Below are 15,244 nucleotides of genomic sequence, written 5' to 3' on the forward strand. Positions count from 1 at the left end.
TTTTGGCAGTCTTTGATGTTTCCATATCAAGATACGAATAGATAAAATGAAATTATGTCAAATTTTCCGTTTCCATATCAGGGTGCAAAGGAATATGGCATGGGCTAATATTGTGTAGCACGTACCTTTTTCTGGCTTCTTTATGCACTTAATTTCAGATTACATGCCATTACTCATCTTCAGCCTGCATTTCTCACCTTCTGCTTCACAATTTCCACACACAGGTTTTGACCAATTCATGGAAAATCTAGATTCCCCATATTCTATATTTAATGGGAGTGAAGCTTCGGAAATCTAGCAAGCAAAATATATTCATAAATAAATTAAAATAGACATTGCTCATAGATACGTACTGAAATACAATGTATGATATTATCGGCATAATTCATGTAGTATTATGGTCCTATCACATCTAGCACATTTCACATTTCTAAAGACAAAAGAAATAGAGTCCTATAAATATAAGGACCAACTTACTTTTAGTGTCAAGAAAATTGACTCGATGGTTTTATTTGAAAAGTCATATTCAATAAATAAAGCATCAAAATTGACCACATGTACAATGGTCCACAGAAATTATTGAACGGTGTGAGTTGTAGGAGACCATTTTAAAATTTTGAATATTTATTTGCTCTTACAATTTTATGCTCATAATGAATTATAGTAATAGACATATATCAAGGAAAGGTTTGAGCTCTCAAATTGTTACTTCTTTGTTAATTCTCTCTCTATTAAACTGCAACTTTTGATTTGAGAGCCTGATTTAAAGTGCGAAGGGTAAGATCAAAGTCCTAATTAAATTTCAACAAGGCGTAGAAGTCTATGAATGGAGAAATCAAAGTGTCCATTAATTTGAAGAACCATATATGGAATGGTGCAATCCAATGTCCAAGAATGTAATTGTAACCTTTAGAGGGCCCAAGGACACTTCTCTAACAAAAGCTATATGGAATTACTTACCAAAGAAATGTTGTAATTGGCACTATTGATCCTTGAAAGCCTAGATTACTACTAGCAACAAGTTATAACAAAATAACTTAGTCGAACATCTACAACCCCAATAATTATTTTTGTAGAATACTTGAAAAAAAATAGAACTTCAAAGGAAATGGAGGATTTTCTTTGATAATTTTAAGGGCAAGCAAGAACACTATTCAAATATCTAAAATGATATTTTATTACTTGTACACAACCTTACTTACAAGGAACCAAACTATTGTTTGAAGAAGAAACTCTATTTTATTACATACACTGATCTCATAGAAACCTTACACATAAGACACAATCACACATTATTATTGGATTACAAAATAAGCAATTAGATGGAGTAGGACTACCTTCCATTTAAGCTTATTGTACCCATGGAATTGGATGATGAAATTGGTAACTCTACCATGGATTGCTCATGATTCTCGATAGACCATAGAGTTGGCTTAGGAGGCATTTTCAATAGTTCAATCTCTCCTTCAAGCATCTCCAATGTTTTGCTCATTGAAGGACGATCCACAGGCTTCATTTGTACACACCATAGCGCAACTATCACCATTTTTCTTACATACTTTTTTTCATCCTCAGTGGCATCTCCCATTTCCATGTCCTCTCCTTGATCATATCTATCATAAATCCATGATGGGAAATATATTTGACTTGAATGCTCTGCAAATGCATTCACATTCTTCCTTTTCCCCACCATTTCCAATAACAACATTCCAAAACTATAAACATCAGCCTTAAATGATACACCTCCAATGTTTTTGTAGAACAATTCAGGAGCAATGTAGCCCAAGGTTCCTCTAGCAGCAGTGACTGATACAATACTTTCATCTGTTGAGTATAATTTTGCAAGACCGAAATCTGAAACTTTTGGAGTGAAGTCTTCATCAAGAAGAATGTTGTGTGGCTTGATATCAAAATGAAGAATTTGCATATCACACCCTTGATGTAAGTATTCGATCCCACGTCCTACTCCAAGTGCAATCTTGTATAATCTTTCCCAACTCAAAGGAATGTTGTTTCCTTGATCAAGAAAAACAAACTTATCAAGAGATCCATTGGGCATGTAGTCATATATAAGGGCCCATTTTGATCTCTGTATGCAAAATCCAACAAGTCTCACCACATTAACATGATGAATTCTTCCAATTGTAGCAACTTCATTGATAAAATCTTGCCCATTAGCCTTTGACATAACCAACATTTTTACAGCTACAATGCGGCCACTTCGGAGTTTTCCTTTGTACACAGAGCCAAAACCTCCTTGACCCAATTTATGCTTAAAATTATAAGTCATCTTCTTTATGTCTGAATATGTGTATTTGATTGGTCGAAGATTTTGGTAGTTATGTAGGAATTCTTCAATATCATCATCTAATGATAAGTGTCTCCGTCGAAACTTGTAAATTAAATAGGCAAAGAGGCACAAAATACCAATCACAGCTCGTCCGATGATGATCATGACTACATATAAATCACATGTTAAAGATATGAAAAACGTCAGAGGAAGATTTATAATCATCTAACCACATTCAATCATCAAATGCAACAAATAAAATTAGTTTTGAAAAGGTAATTTCACCTATATCTTAGGTTTTGGATTTCCACTCAAACATAGTCATGTGACTCTTTTTCTTTTGGGTGACAGCATGATATACATAAAGGATGGAATAATCAATTGAGAAAATTTGTTTTGTTGTACAAAATTAAGGAATGAAATTAGATGCCAAATTCCAACTCTATTCTTCAATTTCCTTGTACTCTAACAAATCTGGGAATAATTTGAAATCAAATACATTACAAATTTTTTTAAAAATAATAATAATTTTATTTGAAAGAAAATTTCTGAATTTCACAAATTGGAATTTCAATTTATGATTCATTTTGTACAACCAAATGCATTGCCAAACTTGATTGTCGGCTTTTATCTTGAATGAAAGGATTCCAAAAGGCCAGGCAAAAAGAGGTATAAGACATGTGCAATTATAGACTTATTGAGATCTGGAAGCCTTACCCATGAGTTGAAATATCAAGATTGTCCCAGCTGCAAATATGAGAGGAACAAAAATTATTAAGTTCAAGAAAAGAAAGATTCATACATATGATAGATTTAAAATGAGCAAGAAACAAATACAAGAAAAATATTATTACTGCTATTGGTTTTGATTAAAAATTAGGAAGAGATGGATAGGATAGAAGAGAAAGGGTAATATTAATAATAATAATCATCATCATAGTTATTATTAGTTAAGTGGACGAAAAATCCAATCATTTATTATACTATTGATTAATTTAAATATATTTTCTTTATTCAGCTATGACCTCAGTCTCAAATGTCCTATAATATTTTTAAAATTTTTAGAAATTTATTATATATATTTAAATTAAAAATAAAATTAAGCACATACCACATATTGACTATTGTGGGATTGAATGTGTAATTTAGAATAACAGTTCTTTATTTCATTCATTTATCGTGAACTCCAAAAATAAATTATCATTTCATTTTATCATCAAATTAATAATTTTTTATTATTATTATAAAGAACTTCTCAAAGCCTTACCAATTATGTCTCCATCCAAAAGATATCCGAAGTCTGCAGGTTGAAATTCAGTAAATATGGTCAATGGTAAAAGTAGAAGAAGCTCTTGCATTTTGCTCTATGTGACTGCCAACTAGACAATCATATTAAGCAGCCCACAGGTACCATGTTGAAATTAATGGAATGAAAATAAAAAAAAATAAAATAAAAAAAAATCTCTTTCTTTCTTCTACAACAAATGGAACTAATAAGCCTTACTTTGGATAAAGTAGTCCACGTGTAATGTATATCCTGTTAACAGAAAAACAACATAAATTGAATTTAACATGAGAAAGATAATAGAAGTAAAAATGAACATGAAAGATAATAAAAGTAAACTCCCAAAGTCTCACTGATATAGAGAAAGCACCATGTCAGAAAGTTCCGACCTGCAAGATCAAACCAATTAAGCAAATATTATTAGTTATAAAATGTTGAAGCAAAATAAATACATGAATGGATAAAAATAAACATTGCTCATACGTTTGGTGCACTGTACGGTATAATTGCTATAATTCCGCTCGCAGTGTAGCCCTTTCACCTTGCATTCGCTTTTGCAGCGGAAGCTCAAAAATGAAAGATCAAGCCCCAGAAGCAGCACTTCTTGCAAATCTGACTTTGAAAGATTGCCGGGCTTCAAGAATCGAGTAGCAATAGTCCTGAGGATGGTGCATGAATACTTAATATCTCCCACACCCATGGATTTTCGTCCGACTAGTGCATAAACATATGCTTGTGAGGAAGATGAAGTCACATTGCTTCTGTTGCAAGGAGTGATAGGAATATAGTTGCCATCACTTATTGGCTGCTCGCAGTTCATCAAAACCGTTGTATTGGTCACTTCCTCCCAATTTGTATCATATGTACCCCAGATGTAGTGATAGGAATACAGAGGAGTTGAGAGACAGTTGCCCTTTTCGACCCCAGGATCCACTACCCGAATGGTAGAGTGATCGTAGTTGATATCAGCAACATAGTATTTCTCACCCTCCCGGACGTTTACCATAGTACGATTGTTTTCGCAGACCAATTCATAGTCAGGATCACCACACCCAGATGGATCACCTTTCAATCGGAAAGGGTTGCTGATGTTTTGAATCTCTCCACAAGAAGAGGGTCTGCAAGTCTGGTTTCCATTAGCAGCACAAATTGCAAGCAAGAAAGTGTGGAAGAGCGCTAACGCCACAAGTTTTGCTTCTCTAAACATCATAACATTTGAGAGAGATACGGAGTTGGAATTCTTCAGTTTTATGTTTAATTTAAGAGAGAGATCAAATTATCCCCCAACAGGCTTGCGGTCCCAATTTTCCTGCAACGTGAAAAGAGTGTGAAATGAGCCTTATTGACTGTTATAGTCAACTACTTTGATTTTTCTATGTATGGATAACTTCACATTGAAGAAACGCATACCCACCCTCTGTTCATGATCAGGTTCAATCATTAGAGGCTTCTGAATTAGCATAATGAAAATGAAAATCAAGAATCACTATATTTGAAATTAATTTTTTTTTTTTTGTTTTAAAAATGATCTTACTACTGAATTAGCAACTTTCCTCGACATGGGCCACAATGTATACCAAATTAACCTTGTACAAATAATGAATTATATACGGTATCATGCTAAGTTACCATTTTTCCAATGATTTAAACTTCTATATGTTTTATATAGTTTTTTATTATTTGTATTTTAAGTTTTATTTCTTCTAATCAAATGCCTACTTTAAATCAAAATTTGATTTTTAAAAACATACAAAATAAATTAAGGAGGACGGTCCATTTAGATTTAAATTATAATAAATGAAGTATTATTAAATTTTAGAGTAGGTAATGTGACTTACATAAAAATGTTTATATGTATAAATTAAATGGAATACTTACATTTTGAAAGAGAAAATAAACATATACATGTGATACAGGGTGAAAGGACATTGTTATAAAGTGAAAATCTATTAGTAAAATGTACCACCGCAGTAATCCTCCTTCCTACAATTCTTCTCTATAAATTTTCAGGCTAATCTCCTCGCGATATTTGTATCTCCCTTTCCACTTTCTTTCCTATCCCAGAGATTTCTGTCCTTGGCAAAAATCACAAATTCCTTCCATAAAAATGGATCGATATCTCTGTTTGTTTTTGTTCCTGTTTCTGACCTTGTTTGTGGAGATGAGAGGGGGTCGAGATGAGTGCATGACATCGAATGGTTGTGGCGACCAGGGTCCACTCATCCAGTTCCCTTTCCGTCTAAAAGACCAGCCATACCACTGTGGATATCCGGGATTTGAGTTATCTTGCACTGAGAATAATCAGACCATGCTAGACCTGCCAGTTTCGGTAAAGCTCTTGGTGAAGAAAATAGTTTACAAATCCCGGGAAATCATTGTCCATGACCCGGATAATTGCCTTGCGAGACAGCTTCGAAACCTCAATTTAGCTGCCTCCCCCTTCCACTTCAAATTTGAACGGGACCTCACCTTGTTCAATTGTTCCTCAGACAAAACAGAATCATATGGTTTTGATCAGTCCATCGCCTTTCTATCCCTGGTAACCCAGTTTATGCTGTTTATTCCTCCAGATCTGTCCAATCTACGGATCTATCCTCTTGCCGCAGGCTTTACAACGCTTCAGCTCCAGGTAATCGAGATTATGGGGATTTTATGTTCAATGGAAGTGCATTTTCTTTGAAGTGGTCGAAATCAATATGTGGAAGCTGCCCAGAAGGAGGAAAAATATGCAGACTGAAGAAGAGTACTAGCAGGGAACCAGAAACTGAATGTATTAAAGGTAAAGAGACTCTGCATCTTAATTCCCCATTCATCTTATATTCATCTTCTTTTCATCTTTCATGCTCACCTCATATCCTCTACTATGATTTAATATACAAATGCTCCATTTTGGAATAAAAAAAAAACCATTGTAAAGGATATGAGCTGATAAATTCTGCTGATTTAATTTGCGTTTTATTGGGATTTTGAAAATCTGAAAAAAAAAGAAAAAAAAAAGAAAGGAGAATAATTTGGTTACAAGGGATAAAATAATCTCTAAATCTGAAAAAATAATTTAAAATAATTAGTGAAAATAATTTTTTACATTTTAAAACTCCTGTTAGATGAATTTTTGGTTAAAGTAATATATTGTTTTTCTTGCATTTCACCTCAAAACATCGAGCTAAACTAATGGATCCAAACTAAGGCCTTTTCTTTTCTTTCTTTGAATTTTTAGCGCTCAATAAAATTAAGGGAAATTATTGAACAAAGAGTTAAATGTTTATTTGGATTTAGTTTTTTGAAAAATTAAAGAAATAAAAGAAAAATGTTAAAAGTTCTTTTATAATGGATTCTTTCCTACCTACTTACAATTAATATTTTTCTTTATTTTCTTCTTATTTTTCCAAGGATGTGAACCTAAAAATACAAAGTAATACAATTGATATTCATTTTCTAGTTTTAATGGTTATCCACATAGATGACTTTTCCCTTATACCTAACATGAGAAGTTCGATGTTAATGGTCAATCGAATCGCCAAGTGTCATCGTACCTACCAATTGGATCACTGTACATAATGGTATAGAATAAGGATAGAGATTTTTTCACATTCCTTTTACATAGAGTTTCATTTTTATTTTTATTTTTATTTTTGTCATAAAATTGGATGAATTTGTGTTTAGGGAGTCATGAAGACAATACGGTATTATGAAACATAAAACTATGATACATAATAGGGATTAGAAGGGTATGCTTTAATTTCCACTACAAGTTAGGATAGAGTTAGTAGAAGAATTGGTATTGCCTCAAAAATGAACCATAGAATACAAGAAAGGGACCCAAAAAGATAAGGTTGAAGCCTAGAATAAAATTAATTAGATTAAAATCATATCACATGAACATGTAATCTAGCATGTTTTTATTAATTCCAAGAGCATAACAAGCTAATTACTTTTTTTTTCTTAATTTTTTATAGGTGTATCGAAGAAAATAATTGTGATAGGTAATATTCTATTTATACATATTTTATTATAGAGATAAAGATTCTTAATTTGGTTATTTTACCTATTTATTTAAATAAAAAGTTTAAGTTTTCTTCTTTTTATTTATGCAGGTGCAATCTTTGGTTTCTTTCTTCTCATGTTAGTAATTGTTGTGGCTTATCGAGCCTATAGCTCAAATAAAGTAGAAAGAGATAATAGAGTAAAGGTTAAAAAGTTTCTAGAAGACTATAAGGCTCTCAAGCCCTCAAGATACTCCTATGCAGATATTAAAAGGATTACGAGTCAATTCAAAGATAAATTAAGCCAAGGAGGATATGGAACAGTGTACAAAGGAAAGCTTTCAGATGAAGTTTTTGTTGCAGTAAAAATCCTTAACAATTCTCAAGGAAATGGGGAAGAGTTCATTAATGAAGTAGCAACAATGGGTACAATCCACCATGTTAATATAGTTCGTTTAGTTGGATTTTGTGCTGATAGATTTAAACGAGCTCTAATTTATGAGTACTTACCAAATGAGTCATTGGAGAAGTTCATATTTTCAAAAGTTGTCAAGAACTATTCACTTAGTTGGAAGAAACTTCAAGAAATTGCTATAGGTATAGCAAAAGGAATTGAGTATCTTCATCAAGGCTGTGATCAAAGAATCCTTCATTTTGATATCAAACCTCATAATATTTTACTTGACCACAACTTTAATCCAAAGATTTCTGACTTTGGTTTAGCCAAATTGTGCTCCAAGGAACAAAGTGCAGTCTCTATGACAATTGTAAGGGGAACAATGGGCTATATCGCTCCAGAAGTGTTATCTAGGAATTTTGGGAATGTGTCTTATAAGTCAGATGTTTATAGTTTTGGAATGTTGTTACTTGAAATGGTTGGAGGAAGGAAGAACATTGATGTTAGTGTGGAGAGTACTAGCCAAGTATATTTCCCAGAATGGATTTATAATCATTTGGATATAGGGGAAGAATTGCATATTCGAATTGAAGAAGAAGGAGATGTTGAGATTGCAAAGAAATTAGCAATTGTGGGACTTTCATGTATTCAGTGGTGTCCAGTGGATCGTCCTTCCATGAAAATTGTGGTTCAAATGTTGGAAGGAGAAGGAGACAAGTTAACCATGCCTCCTAACCCTTTTGCTTCAACAGTTCCAACAAACTTGAGCAAGCCAGGTAGAGTTTTTCAACAAGAGTTGGCAATAATTTCAGAACTAGAGTAAAAATAGTTGTCTATATGTTCAACTTATTATGAATGTATAGTTTAATAAAAACCCATATTGTAGTTGTTCAACATCATAGCATCTTTATTTATATTTCTGTTAATTGAACATATGATTGTATAAAATGATTATACCAGTGGCTCAATTGATGTCAGATTCCAGAAGTTCTTATTCCCATGTAATGTATTTCTTGTGTATTAAATTTTAATGAATATGTCCAAGAATATTCTCGCAACCCAATTTATAGTTCAACTACACACAACTCTATAGATCACCTTTCAATCAAGTAAGAGTAACTAATGTCCATCACATTCAAGATAGAAAGTATTGCACGAAATAGTAATAGAATTAGATCTAGGAAACTTGGAAATAAGAGTCCCATCCACTACACCCATATAAAGTTTCTTTTGTTTCTTTTTTCTTCTTTTTTTTTTTCTTTTTTACCTTTACCACTTTTTTATTGGACTGAGAAGTAAGCCTAATTAGTTATGTAATGACTAAATTATATTGAATGGTGAAGGCTCGTTGGAGAACTTTGCATCGAATAAAATGGAGATCGATTTCAATGTGTTTACTCCTTGCATGAAACACTGGATTTGCTGCTAGCTAAGTAGCACTTTGGTTATGACACCATATCAATGGTGAAGATAGGGCAGGTATCTTAACAATAAAGGAGTTAGAGAGTCAGGTGAATGCTTGATCTTGAACTTTATCAATACAAATTACCAATGGACCATATGTACTAGACCACGAAAAATATTAGATTGTGGGAGAAATGAGCCATATGATATGTGACCATGTAGTAATTGTTGAGAAAGGAAAAAAACATGGACTCAATAGATTATGTAATAATAATAATAATAGACTCAAACTCTCTCAATATATGGTATATATTGTTTAACCTAAACAACAAAAAGCCAAGTGGCTGAGGAGCTTGATGCAAACAAGCTTGTCTTAGCCGAGAGGTTTGAGGGTTCCTCCATGTGTTTAAGATTAACTGCATTTAGGCCAGAACATCAAATCAATGGAACAATCTACTCTGTTTCACTGGGCCAAGCCCAATGGTAGGTCCATAGGCGGAGCTTGGATCATGTGCTAGTCAGGCTGGGTTAGGCCTGATACAGACCTAATTTGATCATGGCAGCCCAATAAGATAATTATTTTCCTTGTTTTGTGTTTTTCTAATTTTTTTTGTTTGTAGTAATTAATTATATTATAAGCATAGCAATCATTGTAACTATTTTTGTTATTAAATTTTTTTGTTCCATTATTTCAGAATTTCTAATTTTATTTGATAAATTAATTCTTCTTTATCATCTATTAAATCTTTACTTAAGCTTATTTTATTATAAGTTTATTTATTTATTTTTATTCCATTTTCTTCTTACAACTTTCGTGTCCTTATTTATGTTTTCCATAAATATAACAATAATTTAAACAAAAATAATAATTACTTGGAGATATACCAAACAAAACATACACTTCTTCAATGAAAAAAGTGACACAAAATTAAAATATAAATTCTAAAGAATTAAGACTAAATTAAAACAAATTTAGAATTGTAGGATTTTAAAAAAAATTATTTGATAAATTTTAGCTTTTTAAGCTATTAAAATAAAATGAGGGTTTATCCCTTATTCTTTAATAATATATGAAAAATTATTTATATAATAATGAAAAAAACTTTGGAACGTTTTCTTAGTTCTTTTAAAAAATTTCTAGTTGAAAATTATTAAGGTAGTAATGAAAACTATAAATTATCATTCTTTCTTCTTCTTCTTCTTCTTTACCCTACTGCAAATTCTTTATCTCCATATCCAATGAGTCAATTCTTTTGAAGGTTTTTCCTTGCATTTGAAGGACTTTAATTCTTTTACAATGAGCAATGTGGAATAGGCTAGATGAGGGAAGACGTCATGACCTTCTCAACTCAGCTTCATCTTTATGGAAAAGTAGGTAGTGTATTTCTAGAAAGGGAGAAGGAAATTTTTTTGCTTTTGTCTTGCTTAACTGACCATAAAGGCCACCAAATTGAAAAATGAAGCACTACGTTTGATGATGCATGTAATGCCGCTAGCCGCTAGTTTGCAGGAAAAGGATAGCAAAGAATTAAGCTAAATTTATCAAAAATTATATTCAAAGGTTAAATCCTGAATATCATGTCTTTATCTTCGTGTAGGAAAGGAAAAATATGTAAAATGAATTTAAAATAACATATAAATATAATTTATTAATTTTAAATTTTTTTTCTCGATTTTCTTTTCATCTTGTTCTCTCAAATTTTCTAAGAACTAAATATTGCTTTAGTTTTAGGAGTTTCTAACTTTAGTTTTTATCCAAAAACCTTAGAAGAAATTAAGCACATGAAATAATGTTTTTCTTAAAAATTCCTCATATATACTAAGTGGTCATCATAGAAAATAAACTATGACTTGTAACTAAAGCATAAGCATTCCAACAGTAGAAATGAGCAAAAGAGGGGGACGGAAATTCCCAACCCCATCCTCCCCACAAAAAAAGAAACAATAACAATTGTCCAATTGCTTCCTGCTTTCTTACTTTTAGGGTCTGCTTTTCCTGAAAGGGCTCCATTTGCAGACCAGATTTTCTGTTTTTAAAGACAGGGTCTCTAGAATTAATATGCAGTATTTGGTCCTTAAAGGCCTAGCAGACCAATGGGCTAGCTGGCAGGGGCAGGGCTAGCTAACTTGGATTTGGGCTAGCCCAGCACGTTTGAGGCCTTCCATCATCAGAGCCCAATTTGGCCGAGGAGGCAACTTTATGGTCAACACAAACTATTTGGGCTAGAGCTTTTTGTTTATATGAATTGCTATTATTACTATGTCTATTTGTGTAATTAGAAATCTTGTGCGTGAGATTGATGAAGACTTGACCATTGTTGATATTAGAATATTAATTGAATTTATAGATAAAATAGAAATTTAATGTTGGGGATAATCACGTAGACCACTTGTTCATTCTTTTCTAGGTAGTTCCATATATTAAGTAAGGATTAAAATATCTAAAATTAGATAAATATTGGTTGTTGAAATCAATGTACAAAAATAAAAGTATTTGTAGTAATTTTGTTTAAATTTAGATAAATTTTGATAATTATTTTTTTTATATTTAAATGATATTTATATTAACTCAAGAAAAAAGAACAAAATACAATACCAATGGCTATGAATGTTAATTTCTTATTTTAAACTTAAAAATAATTAAAAAGACAACTTAACTCTACAACATTAAGTGATTGGAGAAATACTCAATTTAAAAAAATAGCTTTCAAACAAATCTTTCATTTTCTTGTTTTATAAAAAGCAAAATAGGGTAGTAGAGCATATCAATGGAACTTTGCCAGAAAAAGTTCCATGTATGTTGTCAAATGGTAAATTGAGCAAAAAAAAAAAAAAAACATTATAAATTCTCGTATCATTATGGTTGAGGGAGGAATGGATCGCTCCTATAAAAGCTCATATAGCTGGGGAAGGAATGGGTTGCTGCTATAAAAGCTCTTATAGGAATATAAGGCCCAATAGGCACAACCACATGGGCTAGGTTGCTGCTATAAAAGCTCTAATAGCAATATATGGCCCAATAGGCACAACCACATGGGCTTGTCCGCGACCATAGAGCCACGATATAAGCACTATCTCTCCTGCCCAATTTAGACTGCTGAACCCACTGAGAGCAATGTCTTTTATCATTCACTCTTCTTAGCAACCATTAGAGACCATTGAACTCTTCTCCCAAATCCATAATACCCATCCTCAACACTGTATATTTCTCCGACTAGATTGTTGTCGTCATTGACATCCTCATCACTGAGGGGGCTTAGATCAATGACCAACTCGCTCAACGACCAATTTCTTTAGCCATTTCATCGCCCACATCTTCCAGGTATTTTTTCGATTCCTTCCACGGCTTCACACTCTGTTATTCCTTTCTTTCTTTCTTTGATTTCAAATTGGGTTTCTTTTCATCACTTCTATTTCCTCCCATCTCTCTTTTTCTGGTTAGGGTTAGGGTTAGGGTTTGTGTTTGGATTCCCCGGTATATATTTACTAATTATTATGAGCATCAATCTCTCACCATACTTTCACATACCTCATCTCTGCACTCTTATTCTTCTTTCCATTTTCATGTGCATCGAAGCTTAGCTTGGAAGCAATGATTGCTCATCCCTTCTCTTTTGTGTTTTTTTGTCTTCCGTGCATAAGATGAAGTTGAAAATTTTAGTGATATGAAATTCAATGGAGTCTGCTATTATTATAGTGCCTTGTCTGCACCTAATGAAATCAAAGGCTATGGAAGCTTCGGATAGAGCAAAGCTCTTCATTTTGCACCCTAATTCGAATTCTACACTTTGACTCATCTTAATCTTGTTTCCTTTTTTTTTTTTTCATTTTATTTATCTATTTATTTATTTTTTATTTTGAATCCATTAAAGTAGTAAACCCCCTTAGACTACTTTTGTTCTTCATGTAAACACTTAAAAGAAGGGGAAAAATGAATATTAAGTTTATCGAAATTAATGGGTATCGACTAGAAGCATTTTGTCAAAAATCTGAAAATTTAGATGTTGAAATTCATGTCATTTAACTATATTTATCTCATGTATAATTGCTATTCAGGAGAAATATTTGATAGGTTTTGGGGTTTATGCGATTTTGAAAGAGGGAAAAGGCTTCCTAATTTACCTCCCTTAATTTTCATTTCTTAGGACTCAAGTGGTAATCTAAAATGGACTTCAACATTTGTTTTTCACCAACCATTCTTTTACTTCTATACAAATCCTGTTATCTCATGTATGGGGCAAATGCAATTTTGTGATTTTCTAACTTCTTAAAAATCAGGAATCGATTTTTTCGGCTCATTTTTTCATTTTTAATTCAGCTGATTGACATAAGCTTGATAGTTGTTCTTTGAGTGGAAATTTTGATGCTTACAGGAGAGACACTTTACTAATTTTATCTACTAGGTTGAAGGCATTTGCTTTTTCTTCCTGCCAATTTACTAATTATCGAATTCCTTTTCTTTCTGGTTGGTTTTTCCCTTTCCTTTCTGTTTTCATTTGAGGCCACCATATCTCAAGCAATTCACATCCTGAGAGAGTTAGTTACAAATAAAGGTATAATAGCCAAGATTGGCTTATAAATATCTGAGAATGATAATCTTACCATTCTTTCATTCTCTTTTCCTTAATGTAGAATATTTGAAACTCAATGGTACAAAGAGATACAAAATTCAGAAGCAGTTTTAAATTTCACATATGTCATAGAGGTCTAATTGAAAGACCAATGGAAAGAATCAAACTTAGATCTTAGGTGTTCAGTTATATGTTATAACATGTCTGACAGGTCTAATCTGCCTAATTTGGCAAATCAGATGTTAGCAAGATGAGGGTTAGCTTAGGAGGTCCCATAGCACGAGGCAAGCCACTTGTGAGATTAAGCAGTCTGATTTGGAATGCATTGTTTGGCTTCACAAGTCAATACAAGGCAAAATTAAAACATTAATAATTTGATTTTAACCAAAATTGATGTCTTAACCACCATGTTTCCTTTCTAAATGAATTAAGATGGTTCAATTTGAATGGATCCTAATTAATTGAGAGATTCAAATAAGGTCACTTGTTGTTAGAAATCGTTGTGAAGAGGAACTAACACAAACTTTTGATCAAACTTTGCCCTGCATCATGTTTGGCCCTCGAACCCATATTTCACCTAATTGATTTGGTGGAAGAGGCTTCAATGTATCTATGCTAACTATTTGGGGTTCATCTTTTTTTCTTTTGGTAGATCATTCTCTTTTTGCTTTTTTTTTTCTTTGTTCCTTTTTGGTTTTCAAGTTACAAATCATTTAATCAAAGAAATGATAACCAAAAAATTTTCCCACAAGTGTAAGATTGTGCGATTATTCTCACAAGCCAGTTCATACTTCCTGTCTCCACACCTGGGTCGGTCATCTTTCAGTCGGAAAGGGTAGCTTATATCCGGAATATTCCCACAAGAAAGTGACAGAGATGATGATTCAGCTTGGCTTTGCAAGTTGTTGGGAGTAACAGAAGTAGAAAAATGGCTGCAAAACCGGCAAATAAGAGCCTCCTCAACATAGCTGGAGATGGTCTCTTTCCTCTCCGTCTCGCTCTTTTATTAGACTATAGATTAAGAACAATCAGTTCTGCTTTTCGTTATAAATGTTCGGTTTGGGTCCAAAAAATGGTTTAGGTAAAGTATCACCTCTTACCCACTGGGAGAAAGTGCTAAAAAACATTGACTGGACACATCAACCGCCCCACAATGTTGGCGTCTTTGCAGTCAACTAATAGAACGGGATTTCTCCACTTACATTATCTAGTTCTTCCATACAGGATTTCTCCACTTCCTCAGATAATTTGCTTGCATCCTTTGCCTCTAAAGCATGTAGCTTTACCCTAAAGAAAGGCCCCATAAAAATTAAA

At 32.7% G+C, this 15,244-nt stretch overlaps 1 protein-coding gene and 1 pseudogene across 1 annotated transcript; one reads left to right on the forward strand and one right to left on the reverse strand.

Annotated features, from left to right (window-relative positions):
* Positions 1-1,187: 1,187 nt before the first annotated feature.
* Positions 1,188-4,872, reverse strand: LOC117933660 (rust resistance kinase Lr10-like). Its single transcript, XM_034855137.1, has 6 exons — positions 4,059-4,872; positions 3,929-3,964; positions 3,795-3,827; positions 3,558-3,590; positions 3,008-3,037; positions 1,188-2,457 (listed from the first exon to the last, which is right to left on the reverse strand). Exons 1-6 carry the CDS (start codon positions 4,783-4,785, stop codon positions 1,334-1,336), a joined length of 1,983 nt encoding a protein of 660 aa, XP_034711028.1. The 5' UTR covers positions 4,786-4,872; the 3' UTR covers positions 1,188-1,333.
* A 795-nt stretch (positions 4,873-5,667) lies between these two features.
* Positions 5,668-8,845, forward strand: LOC117933663 (annotated as a pseudogene).
* The last annotated feature ends 6,399 nt before the right edge of the window (positions 8,846-15,244 follow it).

The sequence above is a fragment of the Vitis riparia genome, chromosome 16 (genome assembly GCF_004353265.1).
Source record: "Vitis riparia cultivar Riparia Gloire de Montpellier isolate 1030 chromosome 16, EGFV_Vit.rip_1.0, whole genome shotgun sequence".
In the NCBI taxonomy this organism is placed as follows: domain Eukaryota; kingdom Viridiplantae; phylum Streptophyta; class Magnoliopsida; order Vitales; family Vitaceae; genus Vitis; species Vitis riparia.

What these genes read in the sequence shown, in the direction of transcription:
- LOC117933660 (XM_034855137.1), bottom strand. Translation starts at nt 4,785, where the DNA reads ATGATGTTTAGAGAAGCAAAACTTGTGGCGTTAGCGCTCTTCCACACT. An exon ending in CGTGGACTACTTTATCCAAA is followed by an intron (nt 3,591 to 3,794) that starts GTAAGGCTTATT and finishes TTCAACCTGCAG; the next exon opens with ACTTCGGATATCTTTTGGAT. An exon ending in CTTGATATTTCAACTCATGG is followed by an intron (nt 2,458 to 3,007) that starts GTAAGGCTTCCA and finishes ATTTATATGTAG; the next exon opens with TCATGATCATCATCGGACGA.